Below are 25334 nucleotides of genomic sequence, written 5' to 3' on the forward strand. Positions count from 1 at the left end.
ACCACACAACTTTCAATGTTAATTTCCTTCAGGTCCGACTTTGTTTTTGCTCATTATGTGTCCCATAAGTTGTATAATTATCAGTCTCTTTGTAAGTAGTGACTTGAACTTAAATTTTCATTCGTTTTAAAATGAACTAAATTGTCTTAAATAAGTCAAGTAACTACTTATGCTTAAGACTGGCCAGTGATATGATAGTTAAACATGTTGCATGAAATGATACAAGTTGCACGCACTGTATATTGCCATGTGGCACCCACTAAATGCATGATGTCATATTTATATGTGCTTGTGTGCTGATGCGTATGTATAATTTTGCACTCTGTTGTTGTGTGCCATGTATGTTCATCACTCTGCTTTCTGCATTCTCAACTCACCTCTTACCGGTAGATACTGAAAGAGTATTTTGAGGTAAGACAAAGTTCCCCCACCCCTTTCTTGTGTGTTTCTGCCTTGCACCCGACACCATGCTTTTATTTCTGAAATTTACTTTGAGGGATTTTCTAGGAAATCACAGCAAAATGACCAACTCAAACATTATATAAGCATGACAAAACCATATGTTATGTCATAAAGGAGGTATAACAGTAAAGAAGATGGTTGAACACCCCCTGTGTTGTGTGTGTCTTATTTGGTTGGTTAAAAGTTCAGTGAAGCGTTCAGAAGTGTGTTTTCTATTTAAGGTGATTTATGACCGACATGCTTTTTTACAGGAAGTCCAGGCATGCTGTGTAGATCTGGGAACAACGGCAGACAGCTCAACCCACCCAGACAACAGGAATAAGAATAGATACATCAACATCATAGCCTGTAAGAGACTAAACATCTTAATACAAGATACAGGAGGCATACACAGGCACGTGAAGATGACTGATCAATTTGTCATTGTTTCAGATGACCACAGCCGTGTCAGATTATCACCTCAACCTGATAAGGATGGGAAGACTGCTGGGGATTATATCAATGCTAATTTTGTGGATGTGAGTTACATTAATGTTTCACACTCTTGCTGACTATCTCGACAAGCTATGATACTTTATTTCTTGTGCCTTTACCCATCACAAAGAAAGCTGCTATATTCTAATGAAGGGCTCTTAACTACTCCGTTTTATAGGGGTTCAACAAGCCAAGAGTCTACATTGCTGCTCAAGGCCCACTAAAGTCCAGTACGGAGGACTTCTGGAGGATGGTATGGGAGCAGAATGTAGGGGTTATTGTCATGATTACCAATCTGGTGGAGAAGGGTCGGGTGAGTTTTCAATAACTATGAACAGTCTTTGAGAATAATTGTTTATTTATTGGTGTCTTTCTGTCTTCTGGATCAAAGCTAGCTCAAAAGAGTGCTATTGAGTGTGTTCTCAGAGTGTGGTATTTTGGTATCATTCATGTCAGTTGTGATATTTAGGTAAACTAAAAAGTAATGTAACTTAAGTAATTTTAAACCTAGGTCTCCATTTTGTTTAAATTGCAATCACTACTTCGGTACAAAGAGATCATAGAACCTTCTACAGTGTAGATAAATTTGGTTGTGTGCTGGACTATGGGTTACAGCAGGTGCATCTAGAGAACTCTTGTGAGGTGTAATAGAGGTCTGTCCATTTCAGAGGAAGTGTGATCAGTACTGGCCAGTGGAGAGTCAGGAGGAATATGGCTGTTTCTTGGTGACTGTGAAGAGCACCAAAGTCCTGGCCTACTACACAGTCAGAACCTTCACACTGAGGAACACAACCGTCAAGAAGGTCAGAACGAAATCATCAGGCAGTCATTGAACTCACTGACATACTGCAGACACTTATTCATTTGCACTAAACTCATCAGCCTTGATTACTGCCCTGTTTTAGATGTGATTCTTAGCTCTTCTTCTCCACAGGGTTCCCAGAGGGGCCGCTCCAATGAGAGGGTGGTAGTACAGTACCATTACACTCAGTGGCCTGACATGGGAGTCCCCGAATACTGCCTGCCTCTCCTCTCTTTTGTCCGAAGGTCTTCCCAGGCGTGGAGAAAGGACATGGGGCCTGTGCTGGTGCACTGTAGGTGGGTGGCATCTTTTTTAAATTATATTTTTGGGTCTTTTTTATGTCTTAAATCAGACAGGACAATGAAGAGAGAGACATGAAGTGAGTTGGAGAGAGAGATGGGGTGTGGAAGTGATGTGGGGGTGCAACAGCACTGAACAGTAGAGATGGCTAATAGCACTAATTCCATGTTTCTCTCGCTCTCTATCTGTGTCCTTTTGTTTGTGTGCAGTGCTGGGGTGGGAAGGACAGGAACGTACATAGTCCTGGACAGCATGCTGAAACAGATCAAAGAGCAGGGGACTGTCAATGTCATGGGATTCCTGAAACACATCCGAACCCAAAGGAACTACTTGGTGCAGACTGAGGTGATTCCTTGGAAAGTAGTCATACCCTTTAACAGCTGTGTGTCATTGATGAGGCACAAGGAGAGGTCCTCATGGCCACAGTTATTATGTTGATGGATGGATGCTTCTTTTACAGTGTGGCATTACTGATGATGGACAATAAGTCTTGAATGCGCTGTATTTTTCCCCACAGGAGCAGTACGTGTTTATTCATGATGCTCTGATGGAGGCCATCTGGAGCAAAGACACTGAGGTGCCCAGCAGCTGCATCCATAACTACGTCAACGAGCTCCTGACGCCCGGGCCCTCAGGCAAGACACAGCTCGAGAGGCAGTTTAAGGTGAAGCCTGATTACGTCTGAGCCAGCAGACAACAGTAGTTTTATATTTTTGTAATGTAATAATGTTGCGTATGCAGTTCCCATTAAGCATTTGTGGTAGTGTAAGACTATACAGATGGGGTGCATTTTTACACAGTATTGCTCTTTTATAGCTGGTGAGCCAGTCATGTGCCAAGCAGTGTGACTACATGACAGCCCTGAACCAGGGGAACAGGGAGAAAAACAGAAGCTCCTCTTTAATCCCCAGTGAGTGTTTGCATGCTCATATCTTTAATTAGAGTAGTACTGGATGAATGAACCTTTTTTGTTTTATGGATGTCCACTGAAAAGCACACTGTTGTCTAATTACACCACAATTGTTCCCTGTAGTTGAAAGATCCAGAGTGTGTCTCAGTACAGCAGCTGGAGAAACTTCAGAGTACATCAATGCCTCGTATATCATGGTAAGAGCAGAGTAGTGTTGCAATACAAACTTTTGATAGGCATGAAGGCTTTCAATTGCAAACACTGCTTCATTGTCTGTGCTATAAGAATTCTTCCAATAGTTACGAAGAGCTATACATTCTCAAATATAAATGGGCATGTAATGTAATGAAATAACAGTATATGTGGAAATGTAAATATCTACTCAGGCTGGACCTCACACCTTTAATTAAATATTTTAGGGGTATCGCCGGAGCAATGAATTCATTGTGACCCAGAATCCCCTGCCTGCTACCGTAAAGGACTTCTGGAAGATGATTTGGGATCATAATGCCCAGGTCATCGTTACACTGCCCAATATGGTGAGCTTTGTAAGTGCTCAGGATCCCCATGTCTCGCAGGGCTTGTCCATCTGCAGGCCACTGTGAGTGGACACCCTCTAACATGCCCCTCCTCTCTCACTTGCAGACACAAGAAGCTGAGCCGTTCATTTACTGGCCCCGCCGAGACCAACCAATCAGTTATGATACCTTCACGGTCACCTTCAGGGGGGAGAACCATGTCTGCTTGTCCAATGAGGAGATGCTTATAGTGCAGGAGTACAGCCTGGAGGCCACGCAGGTGATTCTCACAGTGTTCATATGTGCTCAGCTATCTCAGTTCACACAAACAGAGAGGCTGATGCTTCATATGAACACAAAGGCATGCTACGCACCGAAGAGCTTAGTTTCACAGCTCATATTGGTTTCCATCCCATGCATAGCTGTGAAGCCGTATTCTCTAGCAATCTACAGGCTTAGTCAGTAAAGTGTGCCTTCCCTCATTCCCTGCTTAGCACCTTTGTTGGGAGCCTGTAGTATTAGCATATCACTGACCAATAAACAAGAAATGATAACAGACTACATAGCGTTAAATAAATGGACCTCATCCTCATGCTCATTGTGAGAAACTGTATTTCAAGAAACAAAGAAGTGCTGAAAGCAGTGAAAATAGAACTCGGGAAATGCTTGGCACATTTTGCTGCAACACATCTGTTGGTCTTCACTCAGATGATGTGGTGCCATCTGTGCCAACAAGCAGCGTTAGTGTGGACACACATCCTTTCTTTCAGTCAGTGCATGTGTTGTGTTGTGTTGTGTCGGTAATCGCGGTCGTGGTCGTAATGGAATCGGGTCGTAGGTCGCGGTCGGCCCGCGGTCGGTAATGTCGTGTGTTGTGTGTCGTGTCGTGTGTGTAGGATGATTATGTGGTCGAGGTGAAGCACTACTGTTGTGTTGTGTTGTGTTGTGTTGTGTGTGTAGGATAATTCTGTGGTGGAGGTGAATCACTACTGTTGTGTTGTGTTGTGTTGTGTGTGTAGGATGATTATGTGGTGGAGGTGAAGCACTACAGTTGTCCTCACTGGCCCAACCCAGACAGCCCCATCAGCAACACGTTGGAGCTGATCAGCATCGTGAGAGAGGAGAGCAACTCCAAAGATGGCCCTGTGGTCGTGCATGATGAGTAGGTCTCACATCTGATCCTCTTGACAATGCCAGAGTTTGCCAATATCAGATTGTTCATTGTTCACATGAGATAAAATGCATGATGAACATCAATATACAATAGGTAGGTGTTTTTCACATGGTTCTCAATGTATCCTGCAGGTGTGGTGGTGTGACTGCCGGAACCTTCTGTGCACTGTCTTCTCTGGTGAGACAGCAGGAAGCAGAGGAGTCTGTGGATGTGTACCAGGTGGCCCGGATGACCAACCTCATGAGACCTGGTGTATTCACTGAGATTGTATGACTTCTCCTGTTTTTTTATAGTATATTTTTTTAGAGAATCACAACCTGAATATATTGCACTTTTAATGTTAGCAACATATACTTAAAATTAAAATGTATGTAGGAATTAAACTAGTTGTATAATGAAAAAGAAAAGTTTTGTTTTTAACATTTATGGACATGGATACTACTACAGGGGCATATTGTTGTTGACGGCCATGGTGGCATATGACTGACTGAGTGTTTCTCTGCCGACTGTCTGGTGTTTGGCAGGAGCAGTACCAGTTTCTGTACAAAGCCATCCTGAATCTGGTGAGCACCCAGGACGACGAGAAGATGCTCCAGTCTGCTGACAACAACGGGACAGTCCCAGGAGACTTGGCCTGTGCTGCCGAGAGTCTGGAGTCCCTTGTGTAACCATGGTAACCAGCCTACACTCCTGAGATAGATCTTTTTTTCTCCCCTCCCCCTGAAGCCCCCGTTCCTCAACCAACTTCCATGACTGTGCTCCACAGATGGATGGGAAGCAGTCTTGGAGTGTGTGCCTTGTATATTTACCTTGTGCTTGTAATGGCCGATTCATTTTTTTTTGTTACAAAAGACTAAACCCCCCAAAACGTGATGTTTTTCCTGTTAACTTCTTACTAACTATTTCTAGATTTTCACACTTACTGGCTTTCATCTTAATAAAAAAGGGAAAACAGGATTTTTACAGAGAATTATTTTGTTAGTCTATTTTGTAGTGACCACGGATGAGCCACAGCTTTTTCACACAAAAAATTGTAAATACAAAGTGGTTATGTTGCTTTATGTTTGAAAGTGGATTAAGATAAGGAGGAATAATGTTCTAATATGTAAATAGTACCATAGAAACCAATAAACGGACCAAATTTCTATTTATATGTTAGATTTTTATATTTTACGACTGTAAAACCTCTAGTGATTTGCCATATGGTGAAGTTCTAATACTTTAGTTGAAATCATTTGAACTATGTTGACATGTTTCTGACATTACAAGATTTTGTACTTTGTTTAAGACTTGACATGGTGTACTGACACTTAGTTCTATGTCAATACAATGGCACTGCCTATGAAATGTGGCAGATAGGTAGAATTAAACAAACAAAAAAAGAAAGAAAGAAAAATAAAAACAAAACCAGCTATGGCTTGGCTGTCTTTTTTATATATTTCTAACACACACAACAAATATGAAACATGAACAGCTATGGAAACATCGATGGTGAAAGTAATGAAAAATGTAACATTTTTGTAACGTAACATTTTGCATGTTTCAACCCCCCTCAAAAGAACCCTAAAATCATAATAAACAGACTTCCTTGCTTTGCATTCATCACTTTGTTTAATTGTAACAATTAAATAATGAAGCATGTATTCAATCCGTCTACTATTGTGCAGATGTAGCAGAAAGGGATGAATTTTTCCAATTAAGACCATCTCAATCATTTCTCTCTGTCCCCACCCCTAAGACGCCAAAGGCACGCTTGAGGAGAAAATGACTGACCTCATGTCTGACTGCAGGTCGCACTTGGCTATTGTTACACGGCTGGACTCAAGAAACTGACACAGGATTATGTCTTGGTGACAAAGATGACAGGTCCATGAAGTTGCGGTATAATCCCTCCCAAGACTGGTTATTGTAAATTATTTCCTAGTTTCTAATCCAGTCTAAGAAGCAAAAGGTTATGCTTTTTAGAAGAAAGTAGGTCAAATGTCCAGACACAGTTTGGACAGCAGGCATATCGTTAGCTTCATTTGCATTTTTGACTTTTCATAATTACAGGTCCAATTATCCTTGGCTTGGTGGCCTACTTACATCTTGGATCTTCCCTATGTCTGGAGCTAAAGCTTGTTATTCCAAGAGAGACAAGCAACAGAACTAAGACCAAATTAATATTACAAACTCACTCATGTATTAACGGTGTATATATTAGAAGAGCTCAAAATGCCACTTTGTAATGACTTTAACAAGGTACAACAGTGCTGGGATATATCCAAAACCATATATAAGAAATGCAATCCAAACACAAAGTCTATAATGATTTTCGATATGTAACCAAATATAAATACTTTATTTATACATTTCACTAAACAACACTTATGAGAGAGCAAATGATCGATTGTCAACACCTTGAATAACAGCAGTAGTAGTAGGATGGGGGATTATTGTACTTGTTGCAATAATTAACATAATGCCAGATGGCCACAGTGGCCTTGTGAAGGGAACTTTCAGTGTGATAAAGGAGGGACCCTCTGGTTCATTGTTCTCTTGGTAATGGCTATTTCATCTGTCCCATCACAGTCTAGTGGGACACACTGTATGGTTTACTTTTACAGTTGCATGCTTACTACCAGTCAAGTCTACATCCATTCACCCCCTGACAATACATACAACTCTGGAAAAAAATGAAGAGACCACTGCACATTTTTCTGATGTCATCCTATGGTTGCTGTATGCTGAGTAACATTCAAATGAGTTGATGGTCATATTCAACATTTAGACTACTGCAAATTTAAATATGACCGTCAACTCATTCAAATGTCAGTCAGCAACCGTAGGATGACTTCAGAAAAATGTGCAAATTGTGGCAATTTTTTCCAGCGCTGTAACCAGTAAATCAGTAACCAGTCTGTCATTTCCAGTGTCAAAATTCTGTGATTTTTGATTTCACATGCCTATGCGAACACATGGTTTTTCTGACCACCATTGTTGCATTAAGTGCTCAAAAACATTGAAAAGTTTAACAATGGCAGGATGCCAAGAAGAATGGCTGCTTATGCCACTAATTATCACCATATAACACAATCCAATTATATTTTACATTGTAAAAGGTTTAAAATGCTTGAATTTCATTTTAACTGTAAATTCAAATATGGTGTCAAAAATGCTTATTCTAAACTTACTTCAGATAAATGTAAAGAAGAGCCTTGATTTAAAATCTCTTTGCACAAACATTTTGAGCTTGAGTTTTTGACCTTCAACTTGGAAAATTCCCCCTGACAAAATACAAAGATACAGACATATCTGATCTGTAGAGGTTAAACTATTGGAGAGAAAATTTTAAATTAATGTCAAACTGAAACGCCTGCTCAACAGGGGCTTGGCATCTTACTAGCTTATGTTTAATCAGATCTGCTTGGTTAATAAAACAGGGCCACCAGTGTAAATCCTATTTAATGCAGAATTTAGTCTGTCTGATTAGAGGGATACAACCAGAAAACATTGATTTTGCTTTTCACTACAAGTACTGTATGTTTCCAGTCTAACTATTTTAATTGACAAGTAGTGTCTGGATTTGACTCAAAAGGCTTCAATATTAATTTGATAAATAACGCATGTTCATGACTGGAAACATACAGTACTTGTAGTGAAAAGCAAAATCAATGTTTTCTGGTTGTATCCCTTTAATCAGACAGACTAAATTCTGTAAAGCCATTTTTCAGTCTCCCAGTGTGCTAGCCATTCCTCTGTCTCTACGGCATCGTGTACAGGTCTGTGGTGTCTTTTCTATTTGTCTGTTTGGGTCAAACTCAAAGAAGGCAGCATGGAAATGAATATGTCTGAGTTCCCAAGAGGGACAAGGCTGACATAACGTTTTCTTATGTGGCTGTGTGCTGAAAGGAACAATATACTGGGTGTGTGGTCTGTCTCCCCCTCTGATGCAGACGTGCGTGCTAATGAGAGTGGCTTCACACAGGGCTACTCTATGAGGGTGGTTTTGGTGGTGAACTGGAGGCCCTCTTCCTTCAGTCTGGTGAGAACAGGGCCGTAGATATCCTTGGTCATCGGCACGACAAGCCCTTTTGTTGTGATTTCACCTGTAAACATGAAATACAATACAGTAAGACCACAGAAAATCAACACTGCCCGGCATTTCCATCAGAGCAACCGTGGAAACAAGATCACTGACCATTAAGAACCATCTGAGCAGCGATGGCAGCAGGATAGCCCACGGTTTTAGCCATGGCAGAGAAGCCGTTCGGCTCCCCATAAACCACCAGGCCGATGTGCTTGGTCTCCAGCTCTCCTGAAGAGTGCCTGATACCCACGTCATTCCTCATGATGATCATGTCCCTCTCACCTTGGTCTATGGAGAGAGAGCAGGGAGACATGTTACACTGGATGTGATATTGCTGTTACATGGCCATGAATATAATAGGGATGAGAATGGGGAAAATGAGAAATGATCATAGAAATAGAGATGTGCTTCTCTCACACCAACTTCAACAAAATGTATAATAGGACTTTATTAACTTGCACAATTCCACTTTATTGAGATGGAAACTTGGACTGCACTGTAAACTTGGTTTTCATATACTAAATAAAAGTGTCTGCTGAATTCCCATAACCATGGGAGCAGAAAGTTCAATAAGATCCATGTACAATAAGATTTGCTCAGTTCTAGGCTTTAGGGACAAAGCGCTCACCAAAAGCCAGCCTGGCCTCCAGGTGCTTAGCCACTGCTCCCAGGATGCTGTCAGCATGGGGCACTGCTTCTTCACTTAACATTCCAAACCTGAGCAGACAAATAGTCAGCTAGTCAAGGGCATCAGCTCCTTTGAATGCTAATGCGCGCAAAGACTACACAAAAAAACAGAAGCAGATATTTCTTTACTGTCTCGCAGTTGGGCCCTCACCATTTCAGCATTTCCATGCGGAAGTCGTCCTTGTCGATGCGCTCGTACACAGCCTCCTGAAAGGCATCATCCCCAACAGAGCAGGGCAGCCCAATCTGCTGGCACAGCAGGGCTTTCTGTTGGAGGGACAACAAAGTCAAGATCAAGTAGGGCTCAGTCCAGCAGACCCATCCTGTGATGCACACAGTGCTAATACACATGGTATGGTGTTACAGAACACCTTCAGAGGCAAGCCAGTCAGCAGTAGTAGAACAGAGCAGAGTAGGCCACTTCACCAGGTGATGTCACACAAAGTCAGTGTTATGGTGCCCGAGTCCCTGTCAGCCTGTATTGATAGGTCAGTATCATGGGCTGGCGTTAGACCCAAGACAGTGACAGAGTTTGAGGCAGGCTTACCCATGACACCGGGACAGCAGTGTGGTGCAGCATGGGGCACGGCTCTGTGTTGATCAGGCCCAGCTTCACAAAACCACTCATCGCACGCGAGAAGCCCTGCAGAAACACACACACAAACACACAGACACACACACACAGTTGACTATCACAGCTCATTAAATCACTACCGCTTGGATTATGATTGACACATTACAATGTCCAGTCCACTACACCACTACAATGTCCAGTCCACTACACCACTACAATGTCCAGTCCACTACACCACTACAATGTCCAGTCGGAGCTCCGGAGCCAGAGCAGAGGGGATGGCCTGAGTGGCCCTGAGCTGAGCTGGCTCACCCTGAAGCGCAATGTTCCCCTGACCAGTGTGTGGGCGGACTGGATGCCGTAGGGCTCGGCATACTTGGTGCTGTCGCGGTTGGGGAAGCCCTCCAGGTTGAAGCCTGGCAAGAAGTCCATCGGCACAGTGGACTCCATCAGGGAACCTCCTGCTGGGATATTGATCACCTGAGCAGCACAGAGGGGAGAGAGAGAAAGCGCTGGGACCATCTCAACTCCACAAGAGCTGTGCCATTCATTGTGTGATCCAAGTTTTGAAGTTATCAATGTGTTGGGTTGGTGGAGAGCTGCCCCCAAACCGGCGTATCAAACTTGTACCTCATTGTCCTTGAGAAAGATGGCTGGGCTGATGGTGTTGAGGAGAACGCCGTAGGGACTCCAGCTGAACTTGTAACGCAGCGGGTTGTCTGAGCACTCTGGGGCTGGGAGACCCCCACAGAAAGAGGTGTAGTATTCCACCTGTAATACACACATGCACAAATGGTACACAAACAAAGGACCAGCTGATGTTTGAATGCTTTTCCTTGTGAGTGAGTACAGCTAGGGGAATAAATGCTGTTTAGGAACTGAGCTATAGGACCAGACAGTGTGTGTTTCCCTCACGGGATCAAAAGAGTATATACAGCGGGGAAAATAAGTATTGAACACGTCAACATTTTTTTCAGTAAGGATGAATCCAATGAGGCTATTTGCATGAAATTTTCATCAGACATTAGTATTAACTCAGATAATCCACCCATATAAAAAAATCCAATCATTAAAGTCCATAAATTGAGTTATGTGTAATAAAGTGGAATGACACAGGAAAAAAGTATTGAACACGCTTGCTGAAATTTCTTAAATACTTTGGGGAAGAGCCTTTATTTGAAATGACAGCTTCAAGGCATTTCCTGTATGACGAAACTAATCAGTCGCAGTATTCCGGTGTGATTTTGGCCCATTTTTTTAAACAGATAGTCTTTTAATATTGAAGATTCTAGGGGTCCCTCTTGTGAATCCTGATCTTTAGTTAACTTCCTAAACTATTTAATTGGATTGAAGTCAGGGCCTTGATTTCCTTTCTATGAGTTTCCTTTGCTGAATGCTTTGGATCATTGTCTTGCTGGAAGGTCTAGCCATGTCTCATCCTCATCATCCTGGTGAATGGCAAGGTTCTCCCGGAACAAAAGGGCTCCATTCATCATTTCTTTAACTGTAAGAAGTCCGCCTGTACCATGAGATGAAAAACAGCCCCACACCATGATACCACCACCTCCAAACCTCACTGTTGGTAGGGTATTTTTAGGGTGATGCACAGTGCCATTTCTCCTCCAAATATGGTGTGTAGTATGACATCCGAAAAGTTCAATTTTGCTCTTGCCTGACCAGAATACATTCTCTCAGTATTTCATAGGCTTGTCCAAATGTTGTGTAGCAAACTTTCAACGAGCTTCGACATGTTTTTCTTCAGTAATAGAGTCATGCGGGGTGAGTGTGCATAGAGGCCATGGCGGTGGAGTGCATTACCTATGATTTTCTCTGTAATAATTGTACCTGCTGCATCCAAGTCTTTCTGGAGCTTTCTCCAAGTGGTCCTTAGCTCTTGGCCTACTCTTCTGACAATCCTTCCGACTTCTTGGTTCGAAATCTTGCAAGGACATCCTGTGCATGGCCGGTTAATGATGCAGTGATGTTCCTTCCACTTGCAGATAATGGCTCCAATACTGCTTATTGAAGGATTCTGAAGTTTTGAAATGCATCTGTAACTAGTTCCATTGATATGTTTTGCAACAATAAGGTTGCAAAGGTCTTGCGAGAGCTCTTTGCTTTAACCCATCATGAAATGTTTCTTGTGTGACACCTTGGTAACGAAAAACCTTTTTATAGCCCATCAGTATGTACTAAGCCAGCTTATATTAATTTGCACAGATGGGAGGGATAATTACTCTCTAACTACTTATAGATTCCAGCTTGTTCCTTGCCATTCCTTGCCTTTGTGTACTGCTTTTTCTTAGCGTGTTCAATACTTTTTTCCTGTGCCATTCCACTTTTTTACTCATAACTCTGCTTATGGATATTAATGTTTGGATTTTTTAATATATGTGGATTACCTAAGTTAATACTAATGTCTGGTGAAAATGTCATGCGAATAGCCTCACTGGAAGTATACTTACTGAAAAAAATGTTGACGTGTTCAATACTTATTTTCCCCGCTGTATATACATACTGTTGTGTGCTTGGAACTTCCTGTTAGAGCTATAGGAACAGACAGTGTGTGTTGTGTGGTTGGGACTTCCTGTTAGAGCTATAGGAACAGACAGTGTGTGTTGTGTGGTTGGGACTTCCCGTTAGAGCTATAGGAACAGACAGTGTGTGTTGTGTGGTTGGGACTTCCCGTTAGAGCTATAGGAACAGACAGTGTGTGTTGTGTGCTGTAAGAGCTACAGTATAGGAACAGACAGTGTGTGTTGTGTGCTGTTAGAGCTATAGGAACAGACAGTGTGTGTTGTGTGCCGTTAGAGCTATAGGAACAGACAGTGTGTGTTGTGTGCCGTTAGCGCTATAGGAACAGACAGTGTGTGTTGTGTGCTGTTAGAGCTATAGGAACAGACAGTGTGTGTTGTGTGCTTGTGAAAGCTGTGGGGGGTGAAATGAACATACAGGGGGACACATGGAAAACCAATATGACGAGTCTGCAGTCAATATGCCAACTGCACACAACATGGCAACTGTACACAACATCATTCAGTCATCCAACATATTCCCACACAGCCCACAACTGTGTAGGGTCATGGCTACTGTAGGTGTGAACAAACACAGCACTGTATGGGTCCCCATATGTTCCCCCACAGACGCTCACGCATGCCCACACATGGTACCTACAGTGGCTCCGTCTGCCTTGGCCTGGTCAATGCACTCCATAGCCAACATGTGATCGATGCCAGGGTCCAGTCCCATCTCATTCACTATGGTGATACCAGCCTCCTCAGCACTAGAACACAACATCACCAATCACCAACAGCAGACTCATGCCCCAAACAATCTCCTGGTGAACAGCATGTTTGCACTTAGACAGCACTACTAGCGATGGTGAACGCATGCACAGAAAGGAGGAGTGGCCTGGTGAGATGTGATGAGCACTGCTGCTGAATGGAGGTGTGGGAGGGGGGCGCTGACATACCTCTTCTGCAGCTCCTTCATGGCTGGGCTCAGGTAGCTGGCTGTGACCAGGTTCACCTTCTTATGGATGCAGTGCTTGGCCACCACCGGGTGATACCCATACGGCAGCATGCTGCACACACAAACAGATGAAGGTGCAGCCCATACACATGTGCTGTCTCAGACTCTGCTGCGCACACAAACAGATGAAGGTGCAGCCCATACACATGTGCTGTCTCAGACTCTGCTGCGCACACAAACAGATGAAGGTGCAGCCCATACACATGTGCTGTCTCAGACTCTGACCATTCTTGTCATTTGAATTATTTCAAAGAATACTAGGGGACAGCATTTAATAAGAGAAAAAAAATTATAAGATCACTAACAAAACTTGAACAAAAAAATACACAAAATTAATGCTTAGAGTTCTGTATATTAAACTGAACTCAGATCTCCATTCTTGATTTGATCTTGTTGACTCAAATATTTTATTTTAATTCCATTAGTACTGTTTTTACTATCAGTCAGTGTTTGCATTTTGACATATCTAAGCAAACAGTGAGTTTAAGCAAGTTTGCGTGTGTTAGCAGTACGTGCATTCCCACACAGGGCTGTGATACCTGATCACTAGGTCATGGTCTTTGATGAGGGACTCCATGTGGCCCTCCTGACTGGTCACATCCAGCATGACGGGAATGGTGTTGGGGTATTTACTGGCCAGCTCCTCAGCTTGGCTCAACAGCACCGAGGCTAGCAGCACAACCAGAGAGAGGAGCAACACATATCACACGTAAACCAAAGAGAACAAACTCCTTTTGGGGGCATTACAACACAAGATTACGCTCACGACTGAGCTCCTAGGACAGCAGAGTAACCGACAGGAACCAACTACCTCTCATTCAAATGACAGCAAAACTATTGTGCAGATAAAGAGAGATCTCTTACCTACAGTGACCTGAATGCCAGGGTTCCGGGTCAGGTACTCAATGACCGGTCCAGACACATATCCAGACCCAAGCAACAGAACACGCTTCATTCCACCTTTCTTCAGGATCTGCTCCGATTCCCTGCAAGACATCACACAGCTTACTTATAGTTTATGGCCACTTCAAAACTTCAAAAACACTACACCTTTTGTACCACACACACGCTCATAGGCAATGGATTTGTACCAAGTTATATGAATCATGAATAAGTGATGGAAAACCTAACAAATGCAGTCCATGATCTGATCAAAACCACTTGATTTACAAAAAAGCACAGCTGAATATGGCAATGATGAGATGACTCGGTGAATCCCCAATAAACAGCACCAGTCTCAGAATCAGCATCAGCTCTAGGCTCCCAGCCATTTAGCTCAGCACTGCGGCTAGAGACTGATCACAGATCATTAGCAGCAATGGCATCTAAATCCCCATTATAATGCAGGGGATGCCAGATCAGCAATTCACAGCCAGACTCTGTGCACAGACTCTGAGTCTCCAGCAGCCCATCACGCGTGCCTGGACTTAATTGGATCTGACATGGCACCTGTGCACAAGCGTAGCACTAAGCCCCCAACCACAGACTGGAGGTCTTTCAAAATCTAGTCTGCACTGGAAATATGCGTGCAGATCTAACTGTGCATTACACAGCACCCTCAACATCTACTGGCACCCCTGTAAAGAGGAGAAGAGATAAAAAATCATGTTTTCTCAGTGAAAACATTGAGGGGAAAAACTAATCCTGAAGGGAGGCAAATTCGTTCTGAGGAGAAAAAAATGTCATAATCAACATGTCAAATACAGGCACCCCTGTATCTAATTCTTTGTAAAGCCTCCCTTTGCCAATAAAAGAGCTCTTAGTTTTCTATAAAATCTCATAAAGATAAAGAATACAAAGCAGAGAATATGAGCGCATTTCTCTTTGCAGAATATCTCTGGATCATCAAGATTCCTCTTGTGCATTCTTCTCTTAAGCTAACCCCACTGGTTTCTATAGAGTTCAGATCAGCGAACTGAGAAAAACATGGAATAAACTTGATTTTGTGTTAAGTAACCCTCTTTTGTGTTAGTAAACCTCATTTTACACATCTTTACCAGGAGTGCCAATAACTGTAGAGGGTATGTATGCATGTATACAGTATACACTTAGGTATCCATGATGAAAATATAAATAATGTTAGAATTTGTACCTGATAGCACATGTTGTGAAAATAAAAAATAAAAACAGTTTCCAACTGTTCTTAGTCAACAGTGGCATTTAAGGTTTTTAATAATATTTTTTTTTAGATCAAGTAAATTAGGTCTATGCAACAGACAAAACAACTTGTGTACAGTCAATCATGTCAATGTGACATGTCAACAAGCTATTGATCTACCATAGCAGCCTTAAAAGACAGAGATGGGACCAACGTAGATGCAGATTTAGACTACATAATAACATGCAAATGAATAGATGAACCAAGGTGATAAAAAAGCGTGTATGGATCACTACTGTAGTCACTAATTAGTAGGTCTCAGACTCTGTGATAAGCTGAACCATGAGATATCACTGGGATTGATAATAGCATGTTAATTAGACTTGTGAGTGCAAATATAAGATGCAATCGATTAGGCACAAAAAGCAGTCTGGAGGACATTTCGAGGGCAGAAAATGTGTGTGAAAACAAGTGAAGATTGTTTGATGGGAGGATTGCATGATTGATTGTAGGGGATGAAAAAAGGCGTGAAAAAGGAGTGAATGGAGGAAGGTGATGACGACATTGGGAGAGAGTGAGAGACAGTCTACCCACAAGAGAGCAGATAGACGCAGAGCCTCAGCGATGCCGTGTGCTAGCCATGCAACATGTTAGCCTGGCAGAGGGTGAGGGGAAGGTTGGCACACCACCACACCGTGACTGCACTGTGCAGGGAGACAACAAGGGCAGGGGTTAGTAGTCAGGGCTCCCTACTGCATCGTGACCTGTCTGCTCAAAGGCTACTGTGGAGAGCATCAAACAGCTCCTCCAACAGACATGAGGACACTATTTATTACAAATCACTAGTCTAGATGCAAACTGGCTCAATGGAACCACATTTAGGAAGTGATCCAAGAGTTATTTCAAGCATCATTAGCCATGCAATCTACATATGCCGAAGCGTCTATTAACGGTGTCCATAAATAGATATATAAATAGTTTTATGCTACTTGATAACACATTCTGTATTTTTGTGCTTGACAAGCTAGTGGTCAAAAGCAAAATGCTTTACCTGATAAGCAATCTGTAGCAATATCATCCTTAGAAAAGTCACACCCATCCATGAGGTGACAAGTACCATTTCCAAAGCAATTTTATTACATTTCTTTGTTAACAATGACAAAAGGTAGGGAGAAGAAATCTGCAGCATAAGCTAGTAGTTTAAAGGAACCATATGTAAGAAATGTATTTCAATTAATCATAAAATGGCCCTGATACGTCACTAGACATTAAGAAATCATGTTAATTTCAAATACTTATATCACTGAAAACAGTAGTCCGGCCAGGATATTTGTCATTTAAAAAGTGAAGTTGCAACCCTCAACTGATGTTGATGTTGTGTTTTGTCATGTCATGTCGTGTTGTGTTTTGGCCTGATGCGCCACCCTCCACCTATCTACTAATCACAAAGTCAGTAGTGTTTCGGCATCCGGGTTGGCAACCTCGAGTCAGTCAAGGGGAGGGGAGGGATACACCACTCTACAGTAATTTGAAAGTGATTGTACTACCAGTTTTGGCCACAATCTTACATATGGTTCCTTTAAAATATTGTTTATATCTATTCAAAACTTTAAATACAAAGGAAAACACTTTTTAAATAGTAAAAACAAATAAAATATATATTTTTTATCATGTGTATATTTGAACTACAACATACTGAAACAAGTATGTTTTCATTTCACAATCCAGGGTTACAAAGATGAAACCTTACCTTCTTTCCCTAAGTTTCTCAATGTATTCAAACTTTGGAGCTAGTTTCCCGTTAGATGTTATCACTGCCTGTAACAACAACAAAACATAAATGTCACATATTATAAAAATGGCCTATATGCAGAGTTAAGGTGTCCCAAGCCTGGTCAGGAGACCAGCAAGAATTTAACAATCCCACTGCCATTCCATCAATGAGATTTTAATTGAAGATTGCTAATTTTCTCAGTCACAGAAGTACTGAGAAGGCATAGATGACCAAAATGCATGGTGTGTATGTCTGTGTAAAGTTTGGAAAACTGGAAATGTGAAAAACATCCCATAAATCTGTGAAGACCACATGCCATTTACACCATCAAAGTACAGAAATTCAGAGCAAAAAGTTCAATGATGCAGGTTTCTACCAACAAACTGAACACCAGAAACTCACATCTTTCACTTGTGGGGAAAAGTCCTCTTCATCAAGTGGTCTATTTGCATCTGACGGGAGCTGTTAGAACAAAACCAGGCAAAAGGGATGAAGGAACATCTCATAAAGCACAAAACATGGAGTCGGAGAATACAAAACAAGGTGGCCACAAAGACACAGAAACACTATAGTCTGCTGCTCAAAACAACTCTCTTACCGGGCAACCCAACTGAAGGCTTCTTTAAGTTCACACACATAAAAGCCAATCACGAGGCTCAGACAAATGTTCACACTTCATGGTGTGTCTTACCCGGTGTTTGTCTTACCATCTCCCAAATGTAGGGGAACAATCGGTCTCCAAAGTACTCTGTAGCCTCAATAGGCAGTTGAGCAGGTAAGTTATCAATGGAGCACATAAGGATGCCGCTGCCTTCCACACTGCCAAGAGTAAGGATTAAGCCATAAGAACTATGCCAGTGTCAAGAGGGTACAACAAAGGCATCAGTCAACACGCAACTCTCCCAGAAATGAGTTGTGAGCAAACAGATTTAAGCAAATGTTTGAAATATTGAACCCAGTAGTTGTCAGGAAGTCGAAAAGAAATTGATTACAGTGTTGGTAAATTGGCTGGGTGTGTGTTTTTTACCTGTCACGGTCTATATGTTGGTCTGGGTCATACATACAGAATGGCTTATCAATGGTGGTGCACTCTGTCATGAACTCGATGGAGCCTCCTGTGTCTGCGGAGATGTCACAGATGGCCAGCAGCCTGTGGACCAGAGCAAACACGGCTACTCAGACTGCTACGCCTTTCATTTGCACTCGCATTTTGGCCAAAAATTGGCATCAATTCAGAAATACTCATCTGTTCCTATGGTCAATTAATATGGTGAGACAGACATAGTACTTGCTATAATGAGAACATTCAGATAATTTCAATAAATGGCTATCAAAATTAAAATAATTATTTCAACAAATAATGCAAAAATCTATATCCCAATGGCTTAATGCACAGAGGAATAGAACCAGGACAAAGACAAAGAAAGACAACTGTATGGCTGTTGTGGGACTATGGGTCTATGGTGGGTGGAAATTAATTAGTGGGTATCTATGTTTAGCTAATAACTATAAACTGATCAGACCCACTGATTCAGTATGGTGCTGAGACAGACATCATTAAATGTATATTGATATGATTACATTCTTACATTTAATATGCAATATAAGTTTTGCTCTCTGTGATCTGTTGATTGGAAAAAATTCTAATAATGTATAGTGCAGAGATTTTTTAAAGATACCGAGAAGCTAGAACTCATAATGAGAAGATAGGACTCATATTCATCCAAGGTTGAGGAAAATATCAGCAATTGCGCATGAACCATAACAAACCCAAGCCTGAAGGGAAAGCTGAAGTTCATGGCAGGATTTAAAATGTCCACAAACTAGACGCAATATAGCTCCACTCCACAAGGTAATGTTTGAGCAGGGGTCTAGTTTAAACACTACAGAAGATAAGATTATCCCACTAAGTGGCGGCGCTCTTACCATCTGACCTCTGGACAAACTCAGTAGTGTTGTACTACTACTGTGTCTACATAAACTACCCTGACCTTGCTCAGAACATAGTTACGTCTTCTTAAAGTTATTCTACCGTAAACTGGAAAAATGCCAAAAAAAACCCTGACAAAACAATTCACACTGTTATAAGAGTAACCATAAAAAATATACATAATATCCACAAGGGCAGCCCTCTCTAAGGCAGTTTTACTTCCATGAAGGGGCCATTGTGGGTCACTGATTAGAACCGAGAGCAGAGAGTGTAAATAAGAAAGACTAGAGAGGGGGATCTGACTCACTTGTGGGGCAGACCAGGTGAGCCCTCAGTTGCATGGGCTGAAAGCTTGATGGGTCGCATGAGCCGCTGGGCATCGAGCCGGCGGAGCAACCTGGGGGTATGGGGGTCCCAGTAGATCCCATTTATCAGACAAGTGGCATAAGGGGCCACCTGTGAACACCCACCAGAAGAGAATAATGCGTTTTAGAGGTGCAACAAGTGCCAAGCCTACTGTGTACGAATTGTCTTCCACCTGATCTCAAAGTTAAACACAAAAATAAATTAATAAATAAAAGTCACCAAAGAAAACACTGAAATAGTCATGCAAAGTAATACATCACTAACAAGTGTGTTTAATCTTGAAATGGCAGTATTCCAATCAATAAGGCTTGTAGCATAAAAGTATACACTAAATGTTGTTAAGATACTCTTCACACCTTGTACAATAAATGTCAAAAATAAAATGTCTGATGTGATAAAAAGATTTTTACGGTGAAGTTAAAACACAGGATATTTATGGACAGAATGAGAGTGTTTTCTCACAGCACAAACACTAACAAGATTACATAAGGAAAGACAAAACAAGGGGAAATGGGAAGGAGGACTGGGAAGTCCCCATTTACCCCACATGTGCACTTGGTTTAAAATGGTTGCCTCATATGACTCCACAAAACCATGTGGCTTGACCTTACTGCCACCTTACCCTGTGGACATGCTGCAGAGACTGAGCCAATCAGCTCAAGCCAATAGAGGTCTGAAACTGGCCCGGCCAATAGACTGACAAGAACACATGAGTGGCAGCAGCAGGTGTAACTCTGCCCAGCAGAGATACTCACGCTGACTCTGAAGTGGGAGGTGTAGAGCTCAGGGTGATGTTCATATTCCAGTGGGTCATAAAGTCCATCGCTTTTCCTGATCAGGTGATGGTGTCGACTGAGAACAGTGGCGTACACTTTGGTCATGTCTGAAATCAAACATAATCAACAAACCACAAACTGAGCATTATTCACATGTAATTTCCCACAATTTCCAAAGGCAACAATATTGAGAGGGTTTTGAGCACTTGTTGAACATGGCACATGGAAAACCACTCTATACCTCCTGATAAAGAGACGTCCTTCAGTTCATGGGGCTCCACAAATTCACAGGGAAGCTCGTTTATAATTTCTTGTGCACCCTACAATGACAAACGTTGTGATGAAGAGTGGCTTAAAATTGTCACTGCTGATTCATCATCGCAACATCACTGAAACATTTTTTCAGTAATCCTCAATGTACTTTGCATATAGGCAAATAAATCCCATATACATAACATCTCAACCAGAAATGACCCAATCAAACATAAGAAATGGATGCAGGTGTGTGCTCTATGTGGTTCTTATACCTCACCTTGGAGACATTGCCTGTTCCAGTAAAAACAAATGTAAGAGGGCCAATCGACTTGGGCATGAGACCGAGAGATATCTCGTACCCACAGTCCCTCACAGCTTGTACAGCCTGACTGACATTTCTGTAGTTGTGTGCCATCCCAATGTGCTGTTGAAATTGGACAGAGGATTGAGATAAGACACAATAGTGACAAAACAGTTCTTGATAAATAAATAAATAAATAAATGAAACTCCTTTGATTTCCAATAATGAAAATGACTTCCTTATTAAACTCTTAATTCTCAACTTTTAGGTTTGCTGATGAAAATTCCTCAGAACTCCCCAGACCTTGTGACTGATTTTATTTTGACAAATTTGTACAGCATAGTACATCTGGGTCTTTATAAGCTAAAATGTCTTTGGCAAACTATTCTGTAATAAAAGGAAAGCGCTGAAAACATGTTGGTGCTGGTGAAACATTTTTTTGCAGCAGTTGAAACTATGTGATGACCAGGTCCAAGATAAGAAGAAAGTGACAAAGCCTCTACCATAAACGGTGTGTGATGTCCCAAGGCAAGGAAGCGCAGTCCAAGGCCATGTAGGATGTTAATCATACCTGCCAACAAAGGAGAGAGAACACCATATGCTAGATGTGGAACAGGCTCAAACAAACTTTCTCAGTGAGGATGTGTTTTATGTATGACAACAGGTGCTACCAAAGTCTTACAGATTGAAAAATGCCTGGGTACAATGAGAAAATGTTATGACAAAAATGTGACGTGGTGCCTTTGCACATCTGTCTGGCATACATGAACAAAGATATGGTAAAATCTCTGAACTGATTATTTAGATATTAGCTTCCTGAATTTACAATTCACTTCAAACTCCATGACCTATGTTTGCGATTTCGTCAGCCTGGAATCATAAAAGTTTGCAATAATAAAGGTTTAGCTAGCTTGGTGGTATATTTCTGACACAGATTTCGAACAAATACCACAGCAACTACTGTACATCTACAAATTAACTATTTAACTACACACAAACAAAAACGCCAATACTGTAAAAACCTGCATATTGTGCATATTTTTCTCAAAAATGGCAAAGTTAACACTACCTACCTGCTACACCTGCCCACTGACCAAAGGCAACAATGCGGAAGCCGTTGGGATCCACCATCTTCTCATAGTCAATCAGGCGGACTTCCTAGAGAGGCATACGAGTCGAAGAGCAGTGCGTGCCACATCAAAATAGATTCAAAATAGATTTTGACTTGAAATCCAAAATCTGTTATCTTTAACACTCCCTAAACTCTACTAACAACAATATCTTCTTACAATAATCGCTTACAGAAACTCTGATTTCTATGAACATCAACAGTACTGTTTAATTAAATGGCACATTAATATTGGTGTTATTCTGTCACAAAGTACGCAAACACTATTTCTGTACTTTGCATTTAAAACATAAATGAAAACATAAATAAGACATTCAAAAACTGAATTTCTTCACACACCCTCTATAAATGAGTATCAATCATGATTTAACATGATGATCATGATTGGAAAGGTTTAACTGAATCTTATTGCACTCATGCATCTTGGTTCTATGTTTAAAGTTATTCCCATAACACTCACCAAACGTCTGGGCAAATATTCTGCAGCATACCTTTTTGAGAAGGTCATCAAGAAGGCCCATGTTTGCCTCTTGTGCTTTGATGGTATGAGAGAAGAAAGCATACGTCTTATGAGGGTACACCTTCTCCTCAGGTGGTCTCTTGACCCCGATGATAAGGGATGCCTCAGAGATGTCCTCCTGAATGACGGCTCCAGCTCTTTCGTAGTACTATGAAAACCCCACAAAAGGTCAGTAGGCACCTATAACACCTCACCACTGTACTCAAGCAACAGCTTCTCTCACTTCTTCACCAAGCCTCTGACAATCTTATTAAACTGTATTATGTATAAATGCAGTCTGTCTAATCAAATTCCAAGTCCATATGGACTCTGAGAGATGGACTCATCATATAGCCTATTCTTTATCAAACTATTAGCAAATATTACACTTTCAGATGCTAGTTCCAAGGAATAATGCTTTATAGGGGATTCTGGTGAACACAAATAATCCATATAGTCACCAAGTGCTCCAGCCTTGATCAACTCACTTTCTCATGGATGGCCCGTCTATTGGAGGGCTGTACAAGCACTTTGTGTCCTGCGGCAGTAATCTCCTTCACATGCCGTGGGGCAAAGGGTGCCCGCCGCTCCCATACATTGATGTCCTCACGGCGGATGGCCATCACATATTTGCGGTGATGGTAACGTTTCTGACTACAAGACCAGCCCCTCAAGCTCTGGTTCTGGGGTCTAATGAGCCGTAACATGGTATCCCCAGATTACAGCAAACTATGTAATGATTATCAGTGTACCTGTGAGCTGGTGAGAGATAACCAGGTGACAGATGACAATTTTCATAGTTGAGCAAAAGTTTAAGACAAACAAGCAAAACAGGTCATTCATGCACAAAGAGTTGCCCGGAAAGAGGATTTAAGGTAAGGATTTAATATGCAGACCTCTCCGAATTTATGCAGTTGTGCATGTCAAGTGGGAACATATTAGGTTATTCACATTCATATGTTTACGTTGCATTATTGAAGTTGTTAAAGGCAACAATGACTATTGATGTTTTGTCTCATTAGACAAGTATTTGAAATATTGCATGTGGTAGCCTACGTCAAAAGAAGTGTCACCAGAATGTCTTTAAAACAACCTTGAACCTGAAGTATTCCTCGTTCAACTCAAGGCAAGATCATTCGAAAATGAAACAACAGTCATGGATGATATTCTGCAGAAATAAAGTTAGGTGCCACGAAAAAGTTTCTACGCATGGCAAGTGCACATCGATGGGAATGAAGCAGTCACAAATCAGAGGCATTGCACAAGGCTGAAGCAAATAAGTTAGCGAACAAAACACAGTCGTCTGAGGAACTGTTCCCACGAAACTGTGGACAATGCATGCAAAGGGATCAACAGGTGGAAACAACAAAAATCGAATTCTGCAAACAAGAGGGAACATTTTCTTACCTTTGTGGTAAACTTAATTCAGTTTCCCAGTTGATGTGGCCTGAACTCCGCCAACTTGCTAACGTTAGCTTGTTTGCAGTGTTTGTATGAGTGTGTGACAGACAGATATTGCAACTCTAACGTTAACGTTAGAACTTCTGTGACATGACAGGGGAAATGCGAACAGTTAACACCGCGTTAGTTTCTTCAAATTAGGATTCCGCGACCATATGAAATCAAACCGTAATTACAGAATATGTGATTGAGTGAAACAACGAGGTAGCTGCTTGCAGTCGGCTGTACAAGTAAAGTATCTTGCGTCAGAGCAGACGGAACTGAAGCCCTCCGACAAGCCTCTCAAGCTTCCACCAATCCCACTACGAGGAGAAAATCGGCCTCTTTCTTTTCCTGTCCTTGACGTAGAAGCTAGCCGTCGCAATGTTATGACGACCTGTCGTGGTGTGTCTGGTTACAGGTGTTATGGTATATAGACATAATATACATATTATGTTATGGTAGGCCTATCTGTAAAATGTCTATGGTCTTGTAGTTCCATTGTTTTGTCTATGTTAATCACTTGATAGTCTTTGTGTGCCATAGATCTTTCCTCACTTAACTTATTCTGTAGGCCAGAGGCTTTAGGGCTCTGCTGTAGGAAATGTTAAAGGTTGAAAAACCTACAAATTAAATATTGATGAGTTTGGGCACTGTGGTAGGGTAGCCTAAGCCAGGATATCTCACTCAACTCTCTCACTCAACTCTGGCTTCAGTAAACATGTCATCCAGGCTAAGCCTAGAACTTTTTCATAATTTTAGGATTTCCTAGTTCATAGGCAGGAGATACAGTATATCATAAAAGTGAGTACACCCCTCACATTTTTGTAAATATTATATATTTTTCATGGGACAACACTGTGAAGAAATGACACTTTGCTATAATGTAAAGTTTATTTGGACACTGGATACAAAGAGTCCACACTCTGTTCACGCCATGAGAACTCGTTGGCCGTTGGTTAGGCCTATAGAAAGAGGGGTTGAGCTTAACTGAGCTTAATTCTTGCACAGGGTTAGATTAAGCAATAACTTCAGATGCTTAATGCTAAATAAAGGCAGAGCCTAATTAAAATGGCCTGCCTCCACCGTGACAACGGCAATAATAAACTATGTGTTCTATCCGTATAGCCAACATAAAGATGTGCCTTGTGCACAGAGATCCATCTGGAAAGGAACCCATTGACGCCCATTTACAAATCACCAAAAATTCAGGATCTGCTCCATGCCAGATAGCTATGGATCCTGGATTTTATATGATGACAGAT

At 41.6% G+C, this 25334-nt stretch overlaps 2 protein-coding genes across 7 annotated transcripts in view; one reads left to right on the top strand and one right to left on the bottom strand.

The window, feature by feature from the left end:
* The window catches only part of ptprz1a (protein tyrosine phosphatase receptor type Z1a), a 45126-nt gene extending 38884 nt beyond the window's left edge, over positions 1-6242 (top strand). For 2 of the 5 annotated variants that reach the window (XM_048257020.1, XM_048257023.1), the window contains 15 exons: positions 391-411; positions 714-810; positions 895-980; positions 1115-1249; positions 1605-1739; positions 1871-2034; positions 2248-2383; positions 2556-2702; positions 2855-2948; positions 3072-3145; positions 3368-3496; positions 3594-3746; positions 4486-4628; positions 4772-4907; positions 5165-6242. In XM_048257020.1, the coding sequence (XP_048112977.1) occupies positions 391-411; positions 714-810; positions 895-980; positions 1115-1249; positions 1605-1739; positions 1871-2034; positions 2248-2383; positions 2556-2702; positions 2855-2948; positions 3072-3145; positions 3368-3496; positions 3594-3746; positions 4486-4628; positions 4772-4907; positions 5165-5308 (1794 nt within the window). In that variant the 3' untranslated portion in view covers positions 5309-6242. The remainder of the gene's footprint in view (positions 1-390; positions 412-713; positions 811-894; positions 981-1114; positions 1250-1604; positions 1740-1870; positions 2035-2247; positions 2384-2555; positions 2703-2854; positions 2949-3071; positions 3146-3367; positions 3497-3593; positions 3747-4485; positions 4629-4771; positions 4908-5164) is intronic. The other 3 variants (XM_048257022.1, XM_048257024.1, XM_048257021.1) reach the window with 2 other exon arrangements.
* A 1904-nt stretch (positions 6243-8146) lies between these two features.
* aass (aminoadipate-semialdehyde synthase) lies at positions 8147-24383 on the bottom strand. Of its 2 annotated transcripts, XM_048257026.1 has the most exons (24): positions 24037-24383; positions 23118-23388; positions 22622-22798; positions 22075-22159; positions 21505-21572; positions 20978-21124; positions 20687-20765; positions 20425-20552; positions 19611-19759; positions 18401-18523; positions 18081-18192; positions 17776-17835; positions 17350-17417; positions 14366-14487; positions 14041-14170; positions 13443-13553; positions 13145-13253; positions 10601-10741; positions 10283-10450; positions 9944-10039; positions 9548-9663; positions 9338-9426; positions 8821-8997; positions 8147-8728 (listed from the first exon to the last, which is right to left on the bottom strand). In XM_048257026.1, exons 2-24 carry the CDS (start codon positions 23334-23336, stop codon positions 8610-8612), a joined length of 2793 nt encoding a protein of 930 aa, XP_048112983.1. In that variant the 5' UTR covers positions 23337-23388; positions 24037-24383; the 3' UTR covers positions 8147-8609. The 2 variants fall into 2 exon arrangements, with proteins under 2 accessions (XP_048112983.1, XP_048112984.1); XM_048257027.1 differs by lacking the exon at positions 24037-24383 and having other exon boundaries at positions 23118-24025.
* Positions 24384-25334: the final 951 nt, after the last annotated feature.

Source organism: Alosa alosa, chromosome 11 (genome assembly GCF_017589495.1).
Source record: "Alosa alosa isolate M-15738 ecotype Scorff River chromosome 11, AALO_Geno_1.1, whole genome shotgun sequence".
Lineage (NCBI taxonomy): Eukaryota > Metazoa > Chordata > Actinopteri > Clupeiformes > Clupeidae > Alosa > Alosa alosa.